General features: G+C 43.8%; 1 protein-coding gene across 1 annotated transcript in view; it reads right to left on the bottom strand.

Annotated features, from left to right (window-relative positions):
• PIK3AP1 (phosphoinositide-3-kinase adaptor protein 1) overlaps positions 1-25,667 on the bottom strand; it is a 114,369-nt gene that overhangs the window by 59,673 nt on the left and 29,029 nt on the right. Inside the window, exons 3-4 of the mRNA XM_079900656.1 lie at positions 2,699-2,835; positions 132-276 (exon numbers count right to left, since the gene is read on the bottom strand). Coding sequence (XP_079756782.1) covers positions 132-276; positions 2,699-2,835 — 282 coding nt within the window. The remainder of the gene's footprint in view (positions 1-131; positions 277-2,698; positions 2,836-25,667) is intronic.

Genomic DNA, 25,667 nt, shown 5'->3' with positions numbered 1-25,667 from the left:
GCAACCAAATCCACATCTTGGCTGTCACTTTTCTCAGTGGCTGATGAAGACAGTTGTCGGCAAGTAAAAGAAAGTAAGAGGGGGCCTCTTGACATGATGCCTAATTTCTGGAGGTAAATGGGGCAACTTACTGGGAGCTTTCATGGAGACGGTGTACTCATTCTCCAGCTTGGCTTCCACCCTTATCGAGGGAGAATCTTCAGGAGAAAATTCGGCTTCTGTTGTCACCCTCTCATCCAGCTTACATCTCACAATGACGTAGACAGTGGTTTCTGCCTGGAACGGGAAACCGGTCATTGTCCCTTCTCCCTCCTATTAGGGTGCTGAGCCAGAGGGCCTCCCCAGCTTCTGCAGCCCCAGCTCTACCTAGTGAGGCTGTTCCAGAGCAGGGTGGGGTCTGCAGTCCAGTGGCGGGCAGTGACTGCTGGCCACGGGTCCCAACAAGACAAGTTACAAAACCCAAGAGTGAACATTTATAAACCTTAATAGCAATTTGATAGAGTAATTTTATGTCTGTCAAACCTAATAATAATTTTAAAACCTGGAGCTTGTATTTCATATGTCTTTTTATAGCATTTCTTTTTTGTTGTATATTATAAAAGTATTGGTCCATGGCAGAGTTGGAAATTTAAAACAACAAAAATTTTTTAAATTTCTTCACCACAGATAGTTTGAGAAGCACTATTCTAGATCAGCCTTGCTACTCAAAGCGAGGCCAAGGGACCAGCAGCATTGGCATCCCTGAAAGCTTGTTAGAAATGCAGAATCTCAAGCCTGCCTGGACCGACCACACCAGAGTCTGCATTTTACCAAGACCCCTGGGTGACTCATGCACCTTACAGAGTTAGAGGTACTGATTTAGAGAAGCCCTATTGGGTTCTGCAATTTATGCTGTTCTTAGATGGACAAAAATAACTTACTGGAGGATTAATTTTCCCAAGGCACTGAGCAACCTAAGTGGCTATTTTACATTGCTTTGAGACCTCCTGCCAAACCTGCTAAATAGAATTATCTGTTTTACTGGGCTGGTTACGGGGTTAAGCTCTTAAGACACTGAACTGGAAAGAACAGGCCCTCCAAAAAGCAGGGGAAAAGGAGAAATTTCTGGCCACAGCTAATCCCCAAATGTTCATTGTAAGATTCTGCTCTCCAGCCCTTATAGTAGGCCTTCGTGACAAGGGCCACTATTCCAGAACAGGTGGGAGGGGGATGTGGTCCTGGCTCACAGAGACTGCTTAGGGTGAATGTGAGTGTGTTTGTGGTTGACCTGACTCCCACTGCAGGTCTAGCCCTCTCCCACCTGCCCCTTCTCCCAGGGAGCATGGGGAGCCAGAGAAGACGAGTGTGTCTCTCCTATTGACAGTCATGACCCAACCCCAGCCTAGCTGCCCCAGGAGCCAGGGACCTGGAGCAGGCAACAGTGAGAATCCTGGGTCAGTGGCAACCAGCACAGGAGAAGGAGCCAAAGCCTGGAAAACCAGGGACCATGGGAGGGGCATCATCCTTTAGTTCTAAATCCTCTCCCCACAGGCACCCACCAGCGTGGTCTCAGGATGAAAGGGGCGTGGGGCAGGCAGGAAGGAGTACGAGGGCAATGGAAACTGAAATGCCCACTACAAAGGCCTGGACGGTAAGGAAAAGGAGTGAAGTGGGTACAAAGAAAGGGGAGTGATGAGAACCAGCAACCTGGGGATGCACAGCCCCATCTAAATGGTCACTTGGCCCAGCTGCTCATCTCAGGCCTGGTATTACCAGATTCTGATTCAAAGGAGGCTGGAAACAGGTTTTCATGCCTAACTCTTTAAAACACTGTGCAGCTGGAACCAAACATGTCTATGAGTTCAATCCAGCCCGAAGCAGCAGTTTGCAGCCCTCATGGAGGGAGTCCTTGCCCAATGCCTCGTGGCCTCAGGCCGCGCAGAAAACCACTCGCAAGTGCAGGGAAGCTAGGACTTCCCATTTCCATGGCCATCGTGCACTCTTGCCTACAGGAGCCCACAGCGGCAAACTTAGCACAGGGCTCCTACCCACAAAAAAGTGTTTCGGTGCTCTGAACCAATATCACACATTTCTCATCAGGAAAAGAAAGATAATGAAAAACTATCAATACTATGGTAGGATTCAAATGACAGTGGCCCATCAGTTGGCCACCACATTCAGGTCACCTCTTAACATAGGTCCTACCCCTGAAAACGTTAGTCACATGCTCAGGCATTAATTTGCTCCCTTTTGCAAGCAATGCTGGGCAGCAAGTTTCAGCCACCGAGCTTCAAGGCATTCATTTGGGCCGTGAAGGGGGCCAGTTGATGGAGAAGCAAGCTCTCAAAATGCCCAGCGCTAGGCTGGAAGGAACAGACCCAGGCCTCTAACTTCAGGGTTGGCATATAAGTGTTTTGTAATATTCATGTCTGCTGGTCTTCAACACGTTCTAAGTTTTTGATCATGAACTTAATGTCTTAGATTGATGACATATACATTCCTTGGCTCGTCTCCCTTTGACTTAAAGGAGTGAGGTGTGCCCAGGGCCCAGGCACCGGGGGTCCCAGGGTAGCTAGTGCACAGGGAAACCCCACAGGAAGGCTGGGATTATAGTAAGGTGCAACAGGAGAACCCCGCTCCCTTTACTACAACAAACTTCCACTGAAAAGCCCCAAAGCCCATGCTCCAACATCCATCCACCAGCCCCAGCAGTGCCTACCCCACAGCGGATGCGGTCCGGCTGCACCACCATCAGGCTCCCAGGTGAAGTCTTCGATGGCAGGCCCTGCTGCTCCGAGTAGGGAAGGACCTTCTCGTCCTCGGTCTCAGTGTCAGTGACTGAGTCGCAGCCAGAATCTGTGGCACAGAGAACACGGCTGAATGGAAAGAGAAGGAAGCAGTGCTGGGCATGTTCCACCCCCATTAAAACCCCAGAAGTTACCAAATAGGAAATGGCTCCAGCTGTCAAACAAATACAGGCTGAAGGTAGTGACTCAGGAAATCATGAAAGAGGACCTCATGGGGAAAAGTCAACCACCATGGAGGCCACGAGGGTAGGGTGAAAACAAGAGGACGATGGTGTGGAGAAAAGCCAAAACATTTGAGGCAGGCTGCTGTCTGAGGCTGACAGGTCTGGTCGCAAACAACAGACTTCTGGAAGCTTTACCTCGGGACGTCTTGCAGGGCTGGCTTCAGTGATTGTGAGGAAAGAGGCCCCGTCTCCTCAGGGGGGCTCAAGAATGGACTGTCCACTTAAAGATCATCTTTTGAACATCAAGTAAAACCTGCGCTTTCCAGGAAGCGATTATTCCTCAGGGTCATGGCTAGCTAACGTACTCTCTCTGGAGCAAGGGTAAAAAGCAATCACTTTCAACAAATCTTAGAGTATAACCGGGTTCCAAATCAGTACCACAGCCAACACCTCTGCTGTGGAAAGATTAGAGCGTGCACAGATTCAGTGAAGGCGAGCAGGGGTGTGCAGATAGGGTGTGGCACAGAATGAGATAATGCGGAGATGGGGGTAAGTGGAACCTACCAGCGTTCTAGGGCAGGGGCTCTGAACCAGGACTCATTGATTGATAGGGTACCTGTGTGCAAGATTCTGTGTGTGTGTGCATGTGTGTGCGTGTTCCTCAAAGAGGAACAAAATGGTTAAGAATGGATACAAGGAGAGGGAAGGTTCATCTAGTCCCTTCGTTGGGCTTGCTCTTCTCCATTCCTAAACCACTGACAGCCAGACAAACATACTAGGTACTGCGAGGACATGAAGGTGAACCAGACATCCATCCTACCTTCAGAGAGCCTGCAATCTAAAAGGGCTGGTGAGAGGTAGGGGTTAACTTGGCTGATTCCTGCAGGCTGGCCTCACGGAAGGAGTGCAATCCTTCCTGGGAGAAAGCTGGGGTGGCAGACCAGGCCACTGATATGTCCCCACAGAAAGCTGTAACACAAGCTTGCACTCTAGATCCCAGGTCATGCCAGGGGAGGGCTGTGCTCCCACCACCATGAAGGCTGAGGTGGCAGAGCAGGGATGGGGAACCAAGCACCACCGCGTCCTAGGGCTATAACTGTGAGGCAAGGGCCTTTGGGGACCTTCTCAGGCCGGGGGAGGGGTTGAGGCTTCCCAGATAAACAATTTAAAAGCCCCACAGCCTTGGACAGGGGTCTTGTCCTAGAGCCTGACATGTGTGCTGACAGATGTCTACACAAGGCCCCAAAGTGTGATGGGCAGTGAGGCACATACTCCTGCTGCTTGTCCCCTGTCTGTGATTTCTCCCAGGACGCACTACTCCAGAAGGCCGGGCTGAGTGCAGCTTGGTCTCCAACCTTGTTCACACAGCAGGAATCCAGGCGGATCTTAGTGCTAAGAGAGGGGACAAAGAACCCTGGGAGTTTCAAGGAGGAACCGTTTATGACTAGGCATCAGAACCATCAATGTCCTCTATCTTTCCTTTCAGTCCTACCTCACTTACTCAGTGCTAATTATCCCCCTGCAAAGGCTAAGTGCAGTGGTCTTCCCACCTCTGCGGTCCAAGCCAAGTTAACGGAAGGTTGCCATTTTCTCCATTGGATCTGCCCTTCCCCACATCCTTTTCTCCTTGACTGGTTACTACTAAAATGGCCAGGAACCATCTCCATGGACAGAGCTGTACGCGCCATCCAAGCAACTCCCACCCACCACGGGAATCTGTGAAAGGAAGAGCCAAAAAATTAGGGATAATTGATATTCTTCTTCTTAATAATTATATAACACCACATCAAGCTTTAATTTTGGATTATTTGATGCCTGAACATGCCATTTTTTCATTTCTGAGGTTCTTCCTGGATGAGAAAATAACCCCATTGACTTAAAACATTCAGTCAGTTTCTTAAAGCTGTGAGAAGCACCCTGGAACTACTTATCATTCTAGAATTATTTAGACACTATCCTGTGTGGCTAGCATGGTGGGTACCAACCTATTATAATTTACTGTGCAGGTATAATCTCGTTGGGATAGACCCACAGTACAGTCTATTGCTTCAAAAAAAGAAATCTCTTCAGGGACTTCCTTCATGGCACAGTGGTTAAGAATCTGCCTACCAATGCAGGGGACACAGGTTCAAGCCCTGGTCCAGGAAGATCCCACAGGCCACAGAACAACTAAGCCCGTGCGCCACAACTACTGAGCCCACGTGCCAGAACTACTGAAGCCTGTGCACCTAGAGCCCATGCTTTGCAACAAGAGAAGCCACCACAATGAGAAGCCTGCACACCGCAACGAAGAGTAGCCCCCACTCGCTGCAACTAGAGAGAGCCCGCATGCAGCAACGAAATGGAGCCATAAATTAATTAATTAATTGATTTTAAAAAAGAAAATCTCTTCATTTCTCCCAAATTACTGACCCAATTAGTTGGCTGGCCAAAGAGTCAAAGCTCTAGTAAATATAAAGAAAAGAACAGAGAAATAGAAATAAGCCAAGTAAGAAAGAGATGATAACAGCAGAGATGGAGAAGAATTTGAGAAACATACTGATGTGAAAACTCATTGCTAAGAGTTTTGTTTTTAATTTCAATACAACTTTTATAGAAAAATATAAGTTACCAAAATTGTCTCAAAATAAGTAGACAATCTGACTAAAACAATAATCACACAGAAAATTCTTCTCACTTTTCAAATAAAATGTAAAGTACAGGTCACACACCCACTGCTGCATTGAATTTTAAATTGTAGTTGCCATGATGTTTTTCTTTACAACATTTAATTTTCCTATCTAGGAAAATTCCATTTATATAGGTTTTGTGTCTCCTACTAAAGTTTAAAAAACAATAAAGGATAGTCTTATTTTATATTAAATTTATTTAAAAATTAAACCAAGCAATTAAATACAATAGACAACTGCAAAATCAAGTTTCATTCTCATAAAAACTTAATATGTGGTAAAGAAAGCACTAAAAATCAGTACAGAATAAAGAAAATGGTTGGTGAGGATGACAGCAGATGGTACTGAAAAAATTTAGCTATTTGGGGTGGGCATGGAGGGACAGAGAGACTGTTTAGAATCTTCCTAATTCTTATACACTCCAAAATAAAATTTAGATGGATTATAGATTGAAATGAACAATGAAAACAAATTTTAAAAATTAAAAAGACAAAAATATGGTTGAAAATTTTATCATTGTTTTGGGAAAAGATTTGTTTACTTTAAAAACAACTGAAGAAATACAATCCAAAAAGCAATAGAGTTGATGACATGAATTTAAAATTTTAGTAAACAAATTTATAAAAACCTAAAAACTAAATTGTAATGCTTGGGCAGCATTAGTCATAATAGCCACAGGTGGAAACAACCCATTGTCCATTCTTTGATGAATGGATTGACAAATTATTCAGCCATAAAAAGGAATAAAATACCAATATATGCTACAACATAGATGAACGTTGAAAACATTATGCTGAGTGAAAGAAACCAGCCACAAAAGACCACATATTATATGATTCCAAATATGTGATATGTCCAGAATAGGCACATCTATAGAAACAGAAAGTAGATTAGTTATTGCCTAGGGCTGGGGTTCTTGGGAAGCTGGGGGAGGTTGGGAGATGATAGCTAAGGGTGTGAGGTTTCTTTTTGAGGTGATGAAAATATTCTAGAATTGACTGTAGTGATAGTTGCACAAGTCTGTGAATATACAAAAACACTGAATTGTATACTTTAAATGGGTAAATTGTTTGTTATGTGAATTATATCTCAATAAAACTGTTACCGAAAAATTCAATGGCAAACCACAAATTGGTTAAAAAATTTGATATAAATATGCCAAGGGGCTGATCTCCTTAATATATGAAGAGGTCATAGAAATCTCTTTAAAAATACCCGAAGCCGGGCTTCCCTGGTGGCGCAGTGGTTGAGAGTCTGCCTGCCGATGCAGGGGACATGGGTTCGTGCCCCGGTCCGGGAAGATTCCACGTGCTGTGGAGCAGCTAGGCCCGTGAGCCATGGCCGCTGAGCCTGCACGTCCGGAGCCTGTGCTCCGCAACGGGAGAGGCCCGCGTACCGCAAAAAAAAAAAAAAAAAATACCCGAAGCCCAATAAGTAGATAATTCACAAAGGAAGAAATAAAACTTACCTTCCCATTCAAAAAAACTAAAAATCATTCATTATCTCTAATCATCATGGAAATGCAAATAAAAATAATATATTACTATTTCACCTTTTCTAATTAGGAAATATTTGAAGGTGAGGTAGGACAGATACTCTCATTTGTTGCTGAAGAAACTATAAACTGGTACACCCTTTCTGGAAAGCCATGTGACCATATACAGAGAAAGAGCAAGTCTTTAAAATGTTCATATCTGGCCACATAATTCTACTTCTAGAAATCTCTCTTAAGGAGGAAAATAACTGTTCAAAATGTAGACCAAGATAGTGAACCAAGATGTCTGCTAAATAATTCTTTGCATTGCTGAGAAACTAAAAACAATCTGTCTGATAAAAGAATATTAAAAATATTATTTTCAAAGAGTTTTAAGTAAAAGCTTATGACGTGTTAAGAAAAAAAGCAGAATATAAAATCATATATCTTATAATGTAGTATATCAATTATATAAAGGAAAATGCATTTTGAAAGGTCAGAAGAAAATGTATGGATAAACTGCATGATCCTTCCCCCCCCCCCCCCGCTTTTCTTCCTTCTTTCCTACCTTCCAACTGTTCATGTATTTTCATATTCTCCACAACGAGAAAGCACTTTGATGATGGGGATGGGTGAAGAGAGAAGTTAACAGCTGAATCTTTTGTCTAATCACTTCATCAGCGTGGTATCATTTATGATGAGATTGGTCCTAATAGTACAGCACTTGGCAGATTTCCCCAGCGTTCAGATGGGTCCTATAAACGATCCCTTCCAGTAGGTCTATTCATTTAGTCACCTGAAATGAATTAGCTACTGGCAGCTAAATTCATTTCAAGAAGTCAGGCAGGATGCCATTCACTCTGTAGGGAGATTCTGGTGGCGCTGATTGACAGCACCATCACTTAAGTTTCTTCAGCCACATCGGCCTCTTCCACAGCGCACTACAGACCGAGCCAGGGTCCAACCACTTGAGCAGATGCAGAGTTTCCTTTGAAGCATGTACCAACCCAGACAAAAGTACCACTGAAACCCACCTGAAAGAGTGAGATGGCTCCAAAGTTTCCCACTTAAACGTGTAGATTCCTCTCGCCCCCTCCCCACCTTGAAGATAAACACCAGCTTTACTGTCCTGCGACTCAAATAAATAAAAGTTTGAGTGAAGGCACACTGAAAACCCCAAGGATCCTCGCCAGTTAAAGTCTTATTAAGACACCAATAGTCATCCTTACTGCTTTAAAATTTAACAATATCCTCTCAGCTTTTATAAGGCCTGGAGAAACTCTGGAGAAATTATAGAAGAAGACTTTCTTTGTGCATCCAGCTCATCTATAAAGGGCCCTTGTGGCAAACACTCCTTGAGTTCAGTGGCAGGAAGTTTGTGTCCCCAGAGAACTTGGCTGCTTTCTCTCATTAGACAATAAGAACAAGCTAACATGGTGTGTTTCACCTTCTGCCCTTGCTGCCAGGTAGCTCAGTCTCAATTTTGGTTCTTAACCACTGTTAACATTTTCATCCAGGTCTTGGTCTTTCCTATTTCTCTTTTTTATATTGTGTTTAATTTTGGAGGCTGCTTCAAAACTTTGGGGATCTAGGCAGGATGTGAATCAATCTTTCTCAAAACTGGTATCTGCCAGAAGTCCTCAGATGTAGTCTTATGAGAATCAGTGCTTGGGCTTTGCATTTAGATGACAATGCCTTTAAAATGGGATGAAAAGACATTCCAGATTATCTGGATGACCACATTATAACTGGGCCCAGCCACAGGACTGTGGTGCCCGTGTGTGTGTGTGTGTGTGTGTGTGTGTGTATCATTTTGCAACTAGGTCATGCTAAGCTGTCAGGGGCTAATGAGGAAAGAAGACAGGGGGCAGGATGACATGTAAATGAGGCGTTTGTGCCAAGTGAACACAAGAAGGTTTCCCCATACACTGCTTCACATAGAGAAATGCAGTGGGAGATCCAAGTCCCACAATAACACTGGGGAGCTGTAGCAAGCCCCTGGGACAGAATCAGCGAGCACCACAGCTTTGCGCCACATTCATGATGCTGCTTCAGTAAACGACCATCATCTATGACAAAACAAATGTAGTCAGTTTGCCCTGTATTTATTTTATGCGTGTATTTGTATCTGGTTCGTTTGTTTTGCTTTTGGAGCTGGGAAAGAACAATAAGCATCCGGAGTTGAATACGTTTATACGTATTTCAACAACATCAAAATAATCTACCAACACTAAAGGCTCATAATTCTTTTTCCTTTACAAGGGAGTCTAAAAAGTTATTTAACATTATTCGGGTCTAAAGAAACTATGAATTTTAAATGAATTGAGTATGTGTATGCACTTGGACACACACCAAGCCACATGGACAAGCTCATACTAGGTAAGAGGGCTGGTGACAGACTCCTGATTATTACTAATATTGACAACAATAAAAGTTACCATTTATTGAACATCGTGGTGCCTGCTTTAATAGTCAATCTCATTTAGTTCTCACATCAACCCTGTGAGATAGAAATCAATATCCTATTCCTATTTGATAGATGGAAATGCGGTACCTGAAGGATTGAAGTAACCCAGCCCAGGTCCTGCAGCAAGCAAGCAAGAGGCAGAACGGGAATTCGCCCCCAGGAGTCTGTGCCTCCTTTGAGGATGTGGACCAGGGCAGCAAGCAGCATCACTTGCTATTCCTGGTCTGGGGTTGTAACTGTAGCTCATGAGACATGACATAGGCTTTTGCTCACCAACACCTGGTGGTCCTGCCTTGTTCTAAGCAATACTGCCTTGGTTAGGTATGCCATGACCTGCCACCACGGCCAACAGGCACATTCCAAGGATGGGGTTTAAGTCAAAAGACACTGAACTCCAACTGAACCAGCCAGGGTCCCACGTGCTCCAGGGGGCCTCTGCCCCAAAGCTACAACTGTCTCATTTTCCAAATAAGTTTTCAGACCACAGTGCTTACTGCTTCTTTCCTGTACATTGGTGTTCAGTCAGGACTGTTTTTTGGTAGTCTGAGGGAGGGGTAGGGTAAGGATGGCCAGAGAATGACGTTTTCTGATCTTGAAGCGTTTTTTTGTTTGTGTGTTTTGTTTTCCAGAATATACACGCTAACTTCTCTTGTAAGGTAATGCTAAGCTTTGGGGAAAGTACTATAAACAGGTATCTTTATTCTTTAAAATGACCACAACTGCCATTGTTGAGCATTTACTATAGGCCAGGAACCATGCAAAATCCTTGATAATATGTGATTCTATTTTATCACAACTAAGAGATTGGAATAATTCTGCCCATTTCACAGATGAAAAAAATAGGACACCGAAATTTAAATAAATTGTCCAAGTCACACAGTGCACGCTGTATAGAAAGTTAACCCCCAAATCCACGCTCTCGTGTGCTCTGATAGTTTCCCACACTGGGAAACAGGTGACTGGTACACAGGAGATGATTCCAAAGTGTACAGCAAACATGCAGTGACACTGAGCCACACAGTAAGAAAGCAGTCCCCTTTCAATTCTTTCAATCCCACTCATATCAAGAAGAAAGGCTCAGTTTGGTAAGAGGATGCTTTTAACTTCTCCTTAACATGCTTACCTCTCTCTCTGAACCAGGGAAGGAACAAGGCCCTAAGCCCACAGGCTTCTGCAGGCATGAGTGTCTAGTAGAATTTAATACCACTGTTTTGTTTTTATTGTCTTTATTTTTATAGTTACCTTGTTTCTATCAAGAGATACTGGTTTTTCACTTATAGCAGCAAAGTTTCCTTTTAAAATAAATTTATTTAAATAAAAAAACGGGAATTGACTTAAAGAAAATATTGATAAGAGTACAAGGAAAAGTTTGGAAACAGATAGTGGTAATAGTTGCACAACATTGTGAATGTATTTAATGCCAAATTGTATACTTAAAATTGGTTAAAATGGCAAATATTATGTTACATGTGTATATACATATATGTGTGTATGTATGTATATATTCACAATTTTTAAAAATTGATAATGTAGGGGCTTCCCTGGTGGCGCAGTGGTTGAGAGTCCACCTGCCGATGCAGGGGACATGGGTTCGTGCCCCGGTCCGGGAAGATCCCACATGCCGCGGAGCGGCTGGGCCCGTGAGCCATGGCCGCTGAGCCTGCGCGAATGGAGCGTGTGCTCCGCAACGGGAGAGGCTACAACAGTGAGAGGCCCGCGCACCGCAAAAAAAAAAAAAAAAAAATTGATAATGTAATATACCCCCCAAAACCATTGAATTGTACACTCTATATGGGTCAATTGCATGGCATATAAATTATATCTCAAAAAAGCTGTTAAAAAAGATAAACCAAAACCCATGTTGATGATCCTCAAATGACTGAAGTTTGGGAAAAGCTGAATTATGCCATACTGCTTTCATTGTTTTTTTTTTAAATCACTCATTTTATTTATTTATTTTTTAAATTAATTTAAAAAAATTTTTTGGCTGCATTGGGTCTTCATTGTGGTGTGTAGGCTTCTGTTGTTGCGGAGCACAGGCTCTAGGCGGGCAGGCTTCAGTAGTTGTGGCGCACGGGCTCAGTAGTTGTGGCTCCCGGGCTCTAGAGCACAGGCTCAGTAATTGTGGCACATGGGCTTAGTTGCTCCGCAGCATGTGGGATCTTCCCAGACCAGGGCTCGAACCCGTGTCCCCTGCATTGGCAGGCGGATTCTCAACCACTGAGCCACAAGAAAGTCCCTACACTGTTTTCGTTTTGTCAAGCTACATTTAGTAGTGATTTTTTTTAAATAAGGTAAAGCAAAGGTAGGAAGGCAGGAAGAAGGCCTGTAGCATAAACATGTCGAATTATTTTATCTGACTTTTAGATAACAAGGAAAAAGAAAGTGAACAGAGAAGGAAATTAAGGAGATAAATTTCAACTGAGAATTAAGAGCCTTCCACCAGTCTAGCCAAAAATGGAATGAAATAGAAGTGGTCACTGGAGCCAGACAGGGGCCCACATGTGTCTCTGGGCTGATATGAAGTAGGAGGACATTATCAATTTGCATCTGGGATTTCCAGTGTGGCTGATGAAAGAAAGAGTGAAGAAGATTCAAAGGTTTCTTGGAAGAAAGCAGAAATGAATAGCGAAACAACCTAGGCAGCGTGGTCCATGAAGGAAAGGGGCCATGTTCCCTCTGCATTTGCATCCCGGATTGAGACCCAAATTTGACCACCACACAGGTGGGGCAGGAGTACAGAGAGTTGCCTGAGGTCTGGAGAAACTTCTGGAGGCTTTTCCACTCACGATGAAATTTCTCAGCTATTATGAAGCTCATCCAGCCTATCTAAGCCATGATGATGAAATCATAAAACAACTATTTCTCAAAGCCTGACATAAAATGTTCTGAAGCCTGAGCTTCCTAATCACTGAGCAAGTATCTACTGAATATGCATGACAAGGATCCCACGGGGGTTCCCAAGAGTGTGCCTCAAGAGTGTCGGCCTTAAGGAGCTTAAACTGAACTGGGAAGGTGAGGCTCCACGTGAAACAATTGAGAGAACTATGTGATACCAGCAAGCATTATGAGACCATAAATATAGCTAAATAAAGTGAGTTATGTTTCTAAGTGTTTATAAAAGTGCCGGCACATGAAAAATGTAACAGAAGTTTAGAAAGTTGAGAAAAACTTCCTGAAGGATGAAGAAGACAGGTTAATTTACTTTAACTAAGGCAAATAGCATTTAGGGGCTGAGATTACCATTCTTGCGAAAAAAGCATATTTTCCATTTAAATTAATAAAATAATTAGTAATTCATTCCTTTATTCCTTCAACAAACATCCAATGCCTATCAATGAGTAACAAATATTCAAAGCCTATCCTAGGCCCCCTAAGAAATGTCAGGGTGAGAATATTTCTGTCCTCGCTGATAGTGGAGGAACCGCACAGGAGAGAAACAGCTTCTCTCCAACTTCCACAGACAAATGATAACAGGAATAACTTCAAAACAAAACATTACAATGGATAAGCAGGGATTTATAAAACACAGTTTATGGCCACTAAAGGATCAAAGAAGGAAGGACATCCCCAAAGACGTGACAAGTAGGGCCTTGAAAGGCACAGAGAATGTGGGCACCGGGTAGGAAGGACTTTCCTGGCAGAGGTAAAGGCATGATTAAGGACACGAAGGCAAGACAGCAAATGATGTGTGTGGGCCACAGGAAGCAAGGGGGGCACCTTCTATATGAAGCAGGGAGGGAGGGTGAGGGGAGAGGGACAGGGAGGGAACCCCAAATGCCATGCTAGGAGTTTGGTTTACACATAGAAGACCTGTCACTAAATAGTATTCATGAGAAAAAGAAATTCTGTAAAATATAGATTAAAACCCTAGTCTGTTTGTTTTTGGCCACGCCACGTGGCTTGCAGGATTTTAGTTCCCGGACCAGATCAAACCCGTGCCCTCTGCAGTGGAAGTGCAGAGCGCTAACTGGACCACTAGGGAATTCCCAAAAACGTAGTTTTATTTTTCTGAAAGTTGAAGAATTTTCTTGAATTTGCTTGTTTTTGAAATAATTCCAGACACACAAGTAGAATATGTCAGCTCTTTTCTAAATCTTGGTCAGAATCGAGACGCAGAGGGGCTGAGCACCCACCACACCTTGAGCAAGCAGTGTCTTTAAGTCTGTAAAATAACATGAACTAGTGGCTAACAAAGTGTTACCAAGCCAACATCCTGCTCTACCTGCTTTCATGAGCAAATAAGATGCTATAATTAACCCAATGTCTGAAAGCATACCACAAGCATGGTTCACAAAATGCTTAGAAAAATGGTTCTTTAGTAGACGAAACATTTCTCCTACCGTGTATCTTGTTTACACTAGCTATAAGCTTAGAAAATCAATGTCATAGCTATTGTTATGTCCTTAGAAAGCACAAAGGGAGATCTCAGTCCTGGCCTTGTCCCCAGATTCCAAACGTGTGGATCCCAGTGAAGGAGCTTCTGCTCCACTGCAAAAGCATGTGGGTTCGCGGGGGGAGGTGAGAGGCTGGCAGTGGTGGGACTCAGATCTTGGGTTTCAACAACCCCACCTTCTCGCAGCTTCCTGGCAAACATCAAGATTGCTTTTTCATTTTAGTCATCACCCATGGGTCTTTCTTTCTCCCTTTTCACCCACCTTGGTTAATGGGTATTGAATTTCCCATCCACCTAACCCCTTTCTCTTAAAAAACTCCCAACACAGTGACAAGTATACCCAACCCGCAAGTCACAAGCTACCCCCTGAAGTCATGTACAGTCATCAATCAGAACGATGTTAAGAGGGTCAGTGGAACGCCAGACTCTTACCCACCACATGTCTTACTGGCACTAAAGTCAGGGGAGGGAGGAGGTGATGATTATTTAGTGGTGTTAGTGTGAGTTCATTAGAGTGACATCAATCATTGTCCTTGTCACCTTCATCATCATCATCCTCATGATGCCAAAAAGGTAAGGCAGAGCCCTGTGGACACATCCCCAATTCAGACTTTAAATAAACTCATGGTGGCCACTCTGCCTCCCTGGAAATAAGGAGAAAGTAGTAGAAAGGAGAAGGAAGAATGGATCCGCTCCTCCCATAAGCCCACACTGACTTCCTGAGGCAGTCGACGCTGCTGACTTTCCCCACACAGGCTGACTCACCTGTCACATCCGACCTGCTTTGCCATCCAGATGGTCTGTGTCAGCTGCAGATTCCTGAGGCTGCCCAGTTTCACTACACATCGATGGATCTGCAGCACTTGGTAGAGGGCTCTGGATCAGGAATCTACTGTACATCAACCCCAGTCTTTTCCAGCTCACATAGACAGGGAATCGTTTTTCCTTTATTCACCAGGTAATTCCCCTGGCCCTCCTCAAGGTACTCAAAGTTCAGGATAAGGTGGTAGGACAAGAGGAGAGGAGAGCTCAGGCCCCCAAGACCTTTATCCTGGCCCCACCTAGTTGCTCTAAATGAGCTATTCGAAGTGTCAGTTTAGTTTAGTTTTGTTTTAAAGCAAAGGATGATGGTTCTTCCCGTCCCCTCCCCACCTCACCCTACTTGCTCTTCAGCTTGAATAAAAATAGCCCCACAGCTGAGGCTGCCATGACAACCGATGAAAGTATGGGCTCACCCTTGCCCACCAATGATAAAATCTGCCTCCAGCTCTCCTACCCGCCCAGCTGGGGCTGGGGCCCTCCAACCCCCTCCCAAGTTCAACCTTCAGGAAACTTTTCTGAGTACCACAGCCAAGTCACTCTATCCTCACCCAACAAGCTGAGGGATATTTAGAGCTCTTGCACCACCCAGTGCCTCAGAACTTTTTAATGTGTTTTCATTTGTTCTTTTCTGTGTTCCCAGGCACATGTGACAGATGTGACCACCTCCCTTTTGCAGATGGGAGAACTGGAGGCATGGGGACATGAACTGACTGGCCCTAGGTCATTAGCTGCTAGTTTAATGGTTGAACCACATTAAGAGCTCAAGATTGCCATCTCCTAGCCAGTTCCCAGACCAAAGGAGCAGCTGCTCTTGGGAAACATGACCCCAGTGGGGAAATGATTTCCCTGTGTGAGCTGCTTCCTGGCCACAGGCTGAAATTCCCTCAACCAGTCTCTGTGACAAATCTGGGAAGGGTTGGGGAAAAATCTGCTGCCACATCATGGGATCCAGGTTCCACAGAAACCCATTTCTATCCTGGACCCATCATCTCTGGGGCTGCTCCAACCAAGCACAGCTTCACTGCCCAAGTTTATCAAGAGCTTTAAGACACACTGTCCATACCTACATTCCAAGGGCCACCACTGGGGAGAAAGTTCTCCACCAGGGCTCTCAGGGCTGGAGGCCAGCAGGTCCCTGTTTCATTGCTCAGGAAACCCCATTGTTGCTAACAAAGCAGGGGCTACTACAGCCCCCCATGAAAGCTTCCTCTTTCTTCATCTCTTTCCGACACTTATAAATGTGCTTCCTCTCTGTATGTAAATTTTGCTCAAATGGCATGACACAGACTTGTAATGAGGCCATTAATAACTAGTCTTTAAACTGCTGCTTCTCGGTTTCCTGGATCAGGAATCAATTCTAATCTAAGCAGACACTGATATCTGGATTTACTGGTGTGAGGACAAATGGGCTTTGTTTGGAGCAGACCACGAAAATGCAGTTTATTTTCACCCAGCCAAGAACTGACAGGATGAAGGCAACTCTTGATAGTAGAACCAAGGTTAAGAAATTGTAAAGAAAACTCCTCTTCTTTTGTTTCTCTACCACTCAGTCATCACACTTCCAGGAAGGGCCAAGAGGGTGTTTACCTGCCCCCACTTTTGCTGACATTTAGCATTCTAACCAGCTGAAACTCTGAAACTGGACTGGTCAGTTTCATTTTCCATCTTTGGAATGGGTAACTTTCTCTCACTCCTCACCCTGAAATGCTGTGTCTGGTTTTCATGTACCATCAAGTTGGGGTGGGAGCATGCTCTCCTCAGTGATCTGCTTTAAAAAAAATACAAAACAACAAGATGGCATCCAAATCTGCTTAAATAATTGTGGGTCAAAATAAAAACCCCTTTATTTTTTATCCCCAAATAAAAAAAACCCAGGAGCTGCTGACTGCCCCCAATAATTAAAACCTGGCTACTAAGGGCAAGGCTCTAAAGATATGGTGTAGTATTTCCTAGCAACATAAATGCAGCTACCAAGGGGATCTGGAAGAGTACAGTCAAGGAAGCCACAGAAGGCCTGGATTTAAGTCCCATCTCCCAAGTCACAGGGTATTGTGACTTTTCAAAGCTTCAGTATCCTTTCTTTTAAAATGAGAATATTCACACCTGCCTGGCCTGCTGCACAGGCTTATTGGGATTAAGTGAGAAACACTTAGAAGCCCTTTGAAAACTTTAAAGTACTAGACAAAGTTATTTGTTATTTTTGTTACTATTCATTTAACGAATGAGAGTTCCTATGAAATGATTCTCCATGTGGAAATGAGCAGAAGCATACCTCTGCATACAGTAGTCCAGGGCTAGCCAGTTCAACGTGACCCAGGAAGTGAGTGTCAGGCAACCCAGGGATGCTCTGGGTAGCCATGGAGACAGACACCAGCAGAGATCCTGCTACCTCCAGGCAGGCAGGAGCAGCAAGTCTTGATTATCCACAACAAGCAGGCATCTGCACCCACCAGACTGCCCATCAGATCACTATGGCAGCTGATAGGGACTTTAAAAGTGGGAACTGAACTGCTCTGGGCTCAGGGTTTCCATCGCAGTGGAAGCCTGCATTCCAGGCACAGTCACACTCTTAGAAGAGGTGGCGTGGCAAGAGGCAGTGTAGCACAGCAGTGAGTGAGAGGGCTCTGCATGTGTTCAAATCACAACTCTGCCACTTACCTCTCTGTGCCTCAGGCTCCCCGTGTGCAAATGGAGATGATAATACCACCTACCACATTCAGTAGTTGTAAGTATAGAATGAGCTGATTCATATAAAACACTTAAAAGAGTACCTGACAAAGAGTAAGCACAGAAGAGTCATTAGCAATTAGAGTCGTTTATCTGTCGACCAAATTGTTCTTCCACTAGTCTGTGATTTCTTTGAGGGCAGATTCCCTGATATTCATCTTTGGATCCCCGGGGTCTAGAAATCACTGTGAGAAATCAATAAATGCTTCTTGCATGAATGGATGAATCGATGAATAAGACCAACCACCTAAGTTGCCAGCTGGGGGGAAAAATACAACACAGGGAGGATCACTGAAAGGCCTTGGGCCTTGAGCCTCTTAGTGTGGAATCTGAAGAGAAGCAGGAAACTGACTAATCCCCACTTTATGTTGGCAGGCTGAACCAAGCTGTCCTGAAATTTGGTGTGGTACACTGCGTTAGTCCAGGTCTTCTGAGAAGCAAACACTAAAATGGGATTAAAGAGGATGCAAGGATTTTATTAGGGAAAGTGCCTGCAGTAGAAAATGGGGAGGGAAGCTGGGAAAACCATCAGATGGACTGAGCCTGATAGAACAGCAGGAAGGAAGGATGGGTGGAAGCAACCTAGACCACTGAGTAGTCTAAAGAAAGTTCTGCAAGATGAAGTTGGCTATCGGAGGAATCCTGTGTCTTCTGGGAGCTGACCCGGGAGCTGACAGCCATGCTGTCATTGGCTGGGAGCAGCCCGTGGGAAAATGCCATGATGGATTCAGAGCACAGGCCTGGGGCCCTTAGTCAGTTGCACTCCTGGCAGCTGGAGGTCTGCAAGATGCATTCTCATGGCTGCCACATACATGGTAGTCCTTAAGAGCATGGGATTTGGTGCTCTTACCAATCTAAGGTGAATCCCAGCTCTTATAGCTGGTCACCTTAGGCAAGTTACTCAACCTCTCCATGCCTCATTTTCCTTATTTGTTAAATGAAAATTATAATTTCAACCTCTTAGGATTGTTATTGTTGAGCACTGTGCCTGACACATATTAAGTGCTCATTAAAAAGGCAGCTGCCATTCCCCTGACCATTATTATTATTAATAATGAAGTACTTCTATTAACAGTTAGGACATGAGAACAGCCCCCACTGTAACATACTTGGATTTGAGTTTTATGCGTCTAAAACCATGGCTTGGCAGTATCACAATTCAAACAACCAAACCAGTTTGTCTACAAATGAAAGGTCTTAGGGACTTTCCTAGTTTGGCTATTTCCTGAAAGGGAAAGGTGGGTTGTATTGTGCCAGAATCCATCTACAGCCACAACTCCCTCTGTTCTCTTCCACTTGCTGCACTTCGTCTGCAATGTCCTTGGCCTGTCCCCTGCCAGCTATCCACCTTTGAATGAAAGCGTAGTCAGCACACCTTCCCCCCAAGAACAGGCTCAGAGAGACACGACCCTGCTATGCTGTATGTGTTCTGAGCACCTGTTTGGGACTCCTTGCTTGCCTTTGTTTCTGTGACCTTAATTCTTTCTTTAAAACCTTGGCCAACTTTCTGGTAGTGGTCACTGCTGGCCGCTGCTGGCTTCTGGCCACTCCATCTGACTGGAATCCACAGTGTCCCCCTGTTGGGCTGGCTATGACCTAGGGCAATCACAGCTTTCATGGCCCCAGTTCAGCGGGCTTGGGCCTCTCCCAGCCTTGCTGACACTTGTGCCTTGGTGGCAGTAACAACTAAGAACCCACAAAAAAGAAGTCCCCAAACTGGAAACCACACTCTTACCCCTTCTACCACTACCTCAGAGCCTTTTTCTCCAACCCCCATTTCCCAGAGGGTCACCAAAAACACACTGGGATTTCTGGGTTTTGGTTGTTTTTTTAGGTTTTTTTTAAATCTTTGAAGGAATGACCTTCAGGTTTTTTTTAACTGAAAAGAGTCAAAATCAAACTAAAAATTATTGATTTTATTTAATAATTAACATCTTAACGACGCTGATCAAACTGTTTCTTCCAGAATGATATTCTCCATTTTAGAGGGACTTTTCTAGGGAATTTTAAGTTTCTGTGTTGGAGCTGGAATCCAACAATTGAGCTGCCTTGTTTTAGCCTGACGTTGGAAAGCCAAGAGCAGGAAGTAAAGAAACTGGTTGAGTGCCCCCCAATGAAGCCGACTAGGCTTTCCCACCCGAGAGGGAATGAGGTCTCGGAAGTGAAGGTAAAGCCTCAGAGCGGTAAACAGGCTGGCCACTTACACATATGGCCAACGTGAGCACTGAGCCCATCTCCGAACTTGGCTTCTTTTTCTCCTCTGGTTCCCCAGACAGAGCTAGGAAAGTGCTGGCCACCCTGACACCAGAAATGCCCAGTGCCTGAGACTGAGAATTCCCACCACCAGGGAGAAACACTGGTTGGACAGTCATCTGCCCCCATTACACATGAAAATATTTACAAGCTTAGTAATTAGCCTCTTCACACCACCTTGGCCTCCTGTTTGCATTGATCCCTCTCACTAACTGAAAAATCAATCAGATTTGATTTCCTTGCAAATCCAAATTCTTAAAAAATGATCCCCTGAAGTAAAATCTGGGCGTGCTCACACTCCTACCCTCAGGTCAGGGATTCATCAACCATTGGCCCCCAGTGAGTCACATCCCTGCTCACAGATGGCCTCCCTGGCGTTACGATAGAGTGGACAGTACAATTGTATTTCGGAGCCCCTGTGCAGCTCTGACACTCTGTGAGTGACACCACACCAGCCTCGCCAACTACATTCTCAGCTTCTGTGAACATTTCTCCCCAACCAGCCCAGTCTGGTTATGTAGCATACAAGATATACAGTGTGAGGTCATACTTTCTGGTTCAGAGTCATGAGCATGACGGCAAAATACAGTTTTCACTACTATTTTATATTTAATTACAGAAACCACTAGAAACCTGATCAACATTGGGACCAGTATCAAGAAAAATCTATCCCAGTGATTCAAAAGTTCTCAGAGGGGAGGCAGGAGTGTTTGCAAATGTCCTGTCAGTGATGAATTAGAATGGAGAAACTGTGTAGCTTTTAAAGCACAGTCAACATTCTATTATGTTTTAACTATAATTTTTATAATATGAACTATGGAAGGGGGACATTTGTCAAAAGGGAGCATGGGTTAAAACAGGTGGAAAGGGACTTCCCTGGTAGTGCAGTGGTTAAGAATCCGCCTGCCAATGCAGGGGACACGCGTTCGAGCCCTGTTCCAGGAAGACCCCACATGCCGTGGAGCATCTAAGCCCGTGAGCCACAACTACTGAGCCCGCGCACCCCACCTCTGAAGTCCGCGCACCTAGAGCCCGTGTTCCACAGCAAGAGAAGCCACCACAATGAGAAGCCTGCGCACCGCAACGAAGAGTAGCCCCCACTCGCCGCAACTAGAGAAAGCCCGTGCGCAGCAACAAAGACCCAACACAGCCAAAAATAAAATAAATAAATTTATTTTAAAAAAAAAAGCAGGTGGAAAACTGCTTCCCTGTAATCCTTGCAAGGTTTCGTCTACCTCTCACCCCTCCCCTCAGCCTCTGTGCCCCTCCCACTAAGAGCCCACAATCCACAAAACCTTGCTCTTGCTCACTTTTCCTCTCCATGATATTGTAGGCCCTTTGTATGTTGTCTTTTGCAAATCCAGCAGTCACAATATGGTTTATTTCCCTTTTGGTTAGGGTTCAGCAACCTTCCAAAAGTGGGGACTCCAGACACAGACCCTTATAGGCAAAGAGCACAGTGCCACACTCATGAAGTAGGCAAGGAGCACCTGGAAGGCTCTCATGCACAAAACCTCCCCCCACCTCCACATTCTACTAATAAAAGCTTCATCTGAGTTATGCTGGAGATAATGCAAATGCCCCGGGGAAAAGTTCAGCTTCATGGTCACTCACACCTTAGTAAGAATTATTTTTGAATCTTACGTCATCAGGGTTTGAATGACACCTGAAAATCATTTAGAGCAAAATTCCACTCAATAAAGGATTTTTTAAAAATCACAGTCAAACTCTGTTTGAATTCTTACAGTAACAAAAGCTCCCTTCTTGGAAGGGTCTAACTCTACTGATGGGTATTTGGAATTATCTGTGAAAGCTCATCCTTGTCTTCAGCCCAACCCTGTAGAATCTGTTAAGATGGTTCTGCTACAAGTAAAGGAAATTCCAACTTAGGATGCCTTAAACAATAAGGACATTTATCTCTCAGAATAGCAAGTCCAGCAGCTGGGAGGTTTGGGGGTGGCTGACATAAGGATTCAGAAACATCGTCACGGCCCTGGTTCTTTCCATTTCTCTATTCTGTCATCTTCAGCATGAGCTTCATTCTCAGGTTGGTAGCATGATGGTTATGGCAGGTGCAGGTTCACTTTGGACCAGAGGAAAAAGAGAAAAATATTCCCCCCGAGCGTGGAATATAAGCTCTTCCCTTCACTCTGACTGTTTCAACTTATGTCACATGCACAATAACTATCACCAGGGGGATGCCAGGCACTCACTGACTCCACTAATCATCCAGGGTGGAAGGAATGTTGGAACTTCCACTGTGATGTCCACCACTCCTGCCTCCCAGGAACATCCACCTCAAATAGAGTTCTTCCTTCCCCCACAACTCAAACACAGCCACAACCCTTTCCACGACATGACAGCTCATACAACATGTTTCCAAACTCTCTGGTTGCCCTTCTCTGGATATAATCTAGTTGGTCAGTTTCCTCCTAAAAATGTGTCACCCAGAATGAAACACCATTCTAGGTAGATATAGTGAAATTATAATATTCCACGACTGGGGAGCTATCTTTTTATTAATGTAGCTTAATTTTGTAACAGCTTTCAGCAGCTGTTAAGTAGTCAACCTTAACCTGTAGTTCATCTTTACAAGTCAATTGCCATGCTGGACATCTAACTTGCTGCACTAGTTGAGTTGCTTTTATGGACCTCAGAGCAGAACTTAGGATCAACCCCACTGAACTAGATCAAGATAATTTTGAATAATGCTTCTGCCACTCAGTGTAATAACTACCCAGCCACCTACAAATGTTATGCATCTATAAATCTGTATTAGTTTTCTAGGGCTGCCATAACAAAATAACACAGACTGGTGGCTTAAACAACAGAAATCTATTTTCTCATAGCTCTGGAGGCTAACTCCAAGATCAAGATATCAGCAGGTCTGGTTTCTGGAAAGGAAATCTAAGACCAGAGTCTGGCACTCTGCTAGATAATCCTTTAAGGAGGACCGTAAAAAATCCAATTACCTTCTCGCATTATGCTGAGATCAGTCACTTTGGAGAGGAGATTTTGACTAAATGTGGGAGAGTGTTGAAGAGAAAGATCATTCTGGAAACTGGGGCATTTCTAAGTTGAGTAAAAAGAGAAGGACTCTACTAGGGTGTTTCCACAGTCAGAGTACGTGACTTTGGACATGAAGGTGCTGAATCAGGGGGCTGCTGAGCAGTGAGCTGTCTGGAAATTGGAGGAAAAAGAGCTAGAAGGTCATCAAAAGGTAAATTCAGTTACTTCCCAATTTTACTTAGGACATGAGTAGCAGCAACTGAAATTGAGACACTGACAATTACCCTGAGTGCCCATAGCATAGATTAGCCATGCCTGTCTTCACTTCTTTGGTCTGCAATTAGCCAGGTGGGCAGTGACCACTTGGCATTTTGCCCAGGGACTTGAAGACCCATGTTTTATAGATATGATGAATGGAAAGCAATTGCTATGCTTTCTCACTCATACCCTCTTTAAAAAACATAAACACAAATATAAATAATAAATAAGTATATGGGGATGTGCTATTAGAGCAACTACACATAAATACTAAAGAATTAAGTAGGTAGCAATAGTTAAACAAACACCTGTTTGTAATTAGCTCAGTTACTAACTGATCCTTAACTGTTCCTTCTTAGATTAAATCCTTAATTTAAGAGGCAAAAGCCTACTCTCCAGGTGGATTTACAATTCTAATGCCTGAAGCTTTAGGGTAACATGATGTTATTAACCCCTCTAGCCAGGTGTTTGTTTTTCCTTCTTGCTGGTTTGAGCAAGTACTCAAAAGATAGGGAACAGTGGCTAGAGGGTCTGCAAAGGACATCTGATGCTTGAATCTCCTTTCCCACAACCAAACGTCTATTTCAAACCAATAAAACTGGCACATGGGAGTTCATCTTTGCAAGAGCTGCCTCCTCCCCAAGGAAGCTCTCTTGTCTTCAATTTCCTCAAGGAAGAAATTGTCAAGGGAGAAGAGAAGTACCATTTTTCGTTCCCTGCTCTAATTTGTACTGCCTTGGCCAACATTATGTGGTTAGTATGTGCTGACATGATACCTGGGTGGGGAGAGAGCTGTGTGACCCTCTCTCCCCACTTTTTTTTTCTTTTGCCCCATTAATAGATGATTTTTAGCCACTTTACCAACTGACACCAAGCCTTGCCTCTGGTCTCTCATCAAAACCTTAGCAGAGTTTTACATAAACTGAAATTTACATTCAACCGTCACCATAGCAACCATCACACAGAATTAAATACAATTTTCCCCCTTCTGATATCATCTACTTTTTTTAAGAGCTGTTTTTCTTTTCAGTTGCTAATCTGAGCTATTCAGAAGATAACCATTAAAAATCTATTTTGAAAAACTGCATTTAAACAGATTGTAACGAGGTTTTCAAAACAGGCATTTGAAATGGTTTCTAGACATTTAGCACCATACACTTTCTCCCTCAGTTGGTGGCTGTACATTGCTGAAGTCTCAAGGATTCGCCTCTGCACTGGAAATTGTTAAAATCAAAACAAGGCTTCGCTCATAATTGTGACAACCATCCCTTGAAAGGTGCCCCTAGATAATGACCCTGAGCTAGGGCAGAAAATTCTGCTAATTTCAAAATGGATTTACATCATGTTTAAAAAAAAACCTTTTTTTAATAAAACATTTCGGTTTGACTATTCAATGTGAAATTGGCAAATCTCCTGAAATTTTCAGGATTCACCTGTTGACTGAAGAGGAGATATTCAATTGTGAATGTGGCTCAAGGCCATGCGGAAATATGCAAAGGTAATGGAAAGTAAACTAGAGATAAAAGGATGAAATATCCCCACCCAAGAGGTCTACTTTTTTCTTATTCTAGAGTAAAATGCCACAAGAGCCCTGAGTATTTGCAGCTGTTGGAAATATATTTCAGATTTAGAAAAAGGTAAGAAAAGATCTTTCTAAATTTTACTAAGACCAAAAAAAAAAAAATCTACGTATGACCCTAAACCCAGTAACAAATTAATGTGCACCTATCTCGTTACTCCATCTCATTCCCTTGCTACTTACAGTCCCAGAAATTGGCAATTCAGTTGTACTGAAAATTGAGACAACAAAATTAAGTCATTTTTCATAAGCCAAATAATTTGATCTTGTTTATTTAAAGCCAAACTATAATGTGATACTCCAATCGTTCATCAAATATTTATTGAGCACTAGATGCTAACATATGCTGAGAGCTACATCTCACAAAGATGAGTGAGACTTCATCCAAGACTTCAAGAGCTTTACTCTTCTAATTCCATCATATGGCAGATGTTTTACACCAAAATGTCACAGAAATCTTAATGTATTTTCTCTGAATGAATACTAAATGTTGTATGTGTATACAGGAGGTGATGCCCATCCCATGGCTGTGCCCATGACCTCAGTCTGGACAGCAGAAACGAGTCCAATGGCTCACTTTTACTGCTAAGACCTAGTAGACCTCACCAGAGGACATTCATTTTGAGATTTCTGAAAACGTTGCGACTTGCTCCCAGTGCAGCTCTGCCACGCAGGAGATGTGGCTGAATCCTACCCTAAATGATAAAGAAGCCTCCCCCAAACACTTCTAACAGTCGGGCATTGCGGAAAGCAAGACAGCTCATGAAGGTTCTCAGTCATTCTTTTCCATTCGAGAGCATTGGCATAGCTGGTTAGGCAACATGAGCAGGAGGTGGGGGTATTTCCAAATAATGGTCAAAATACCTTATATGCCTAAAAGTGAGAAATATTACATATTACGTGAGATATGCGGGAAAAGTGCAAGACCAGGAATGGGATGCTGGTTTCATTCACATCAAGTGCCTGCTCCAGTGGATGGGGATGGATGTCTAGACCACTGAGTGAGACCAATGCTGAGGCCAATACCAGATCAGTGAGAAAAGATGGCTTGATTTATTAAGTC

Source organism: Stenella coeruleoalba (genome assembly GCF_951394435.1).
Source record: "Stenella coeruleoalba genome assembly, chromosome: 16".
NCBI lineage: Eukaryota > Metazoa > Chordata > Mammalia > Artiodactyla > Delphinidae > Stenella > Stenella coeruleoalba.
The sequence above is the reverse complement of the archived record's forward strand: the minus strand, read 5'-3'. Positions and strand labels throughout refer to the sequence as shown.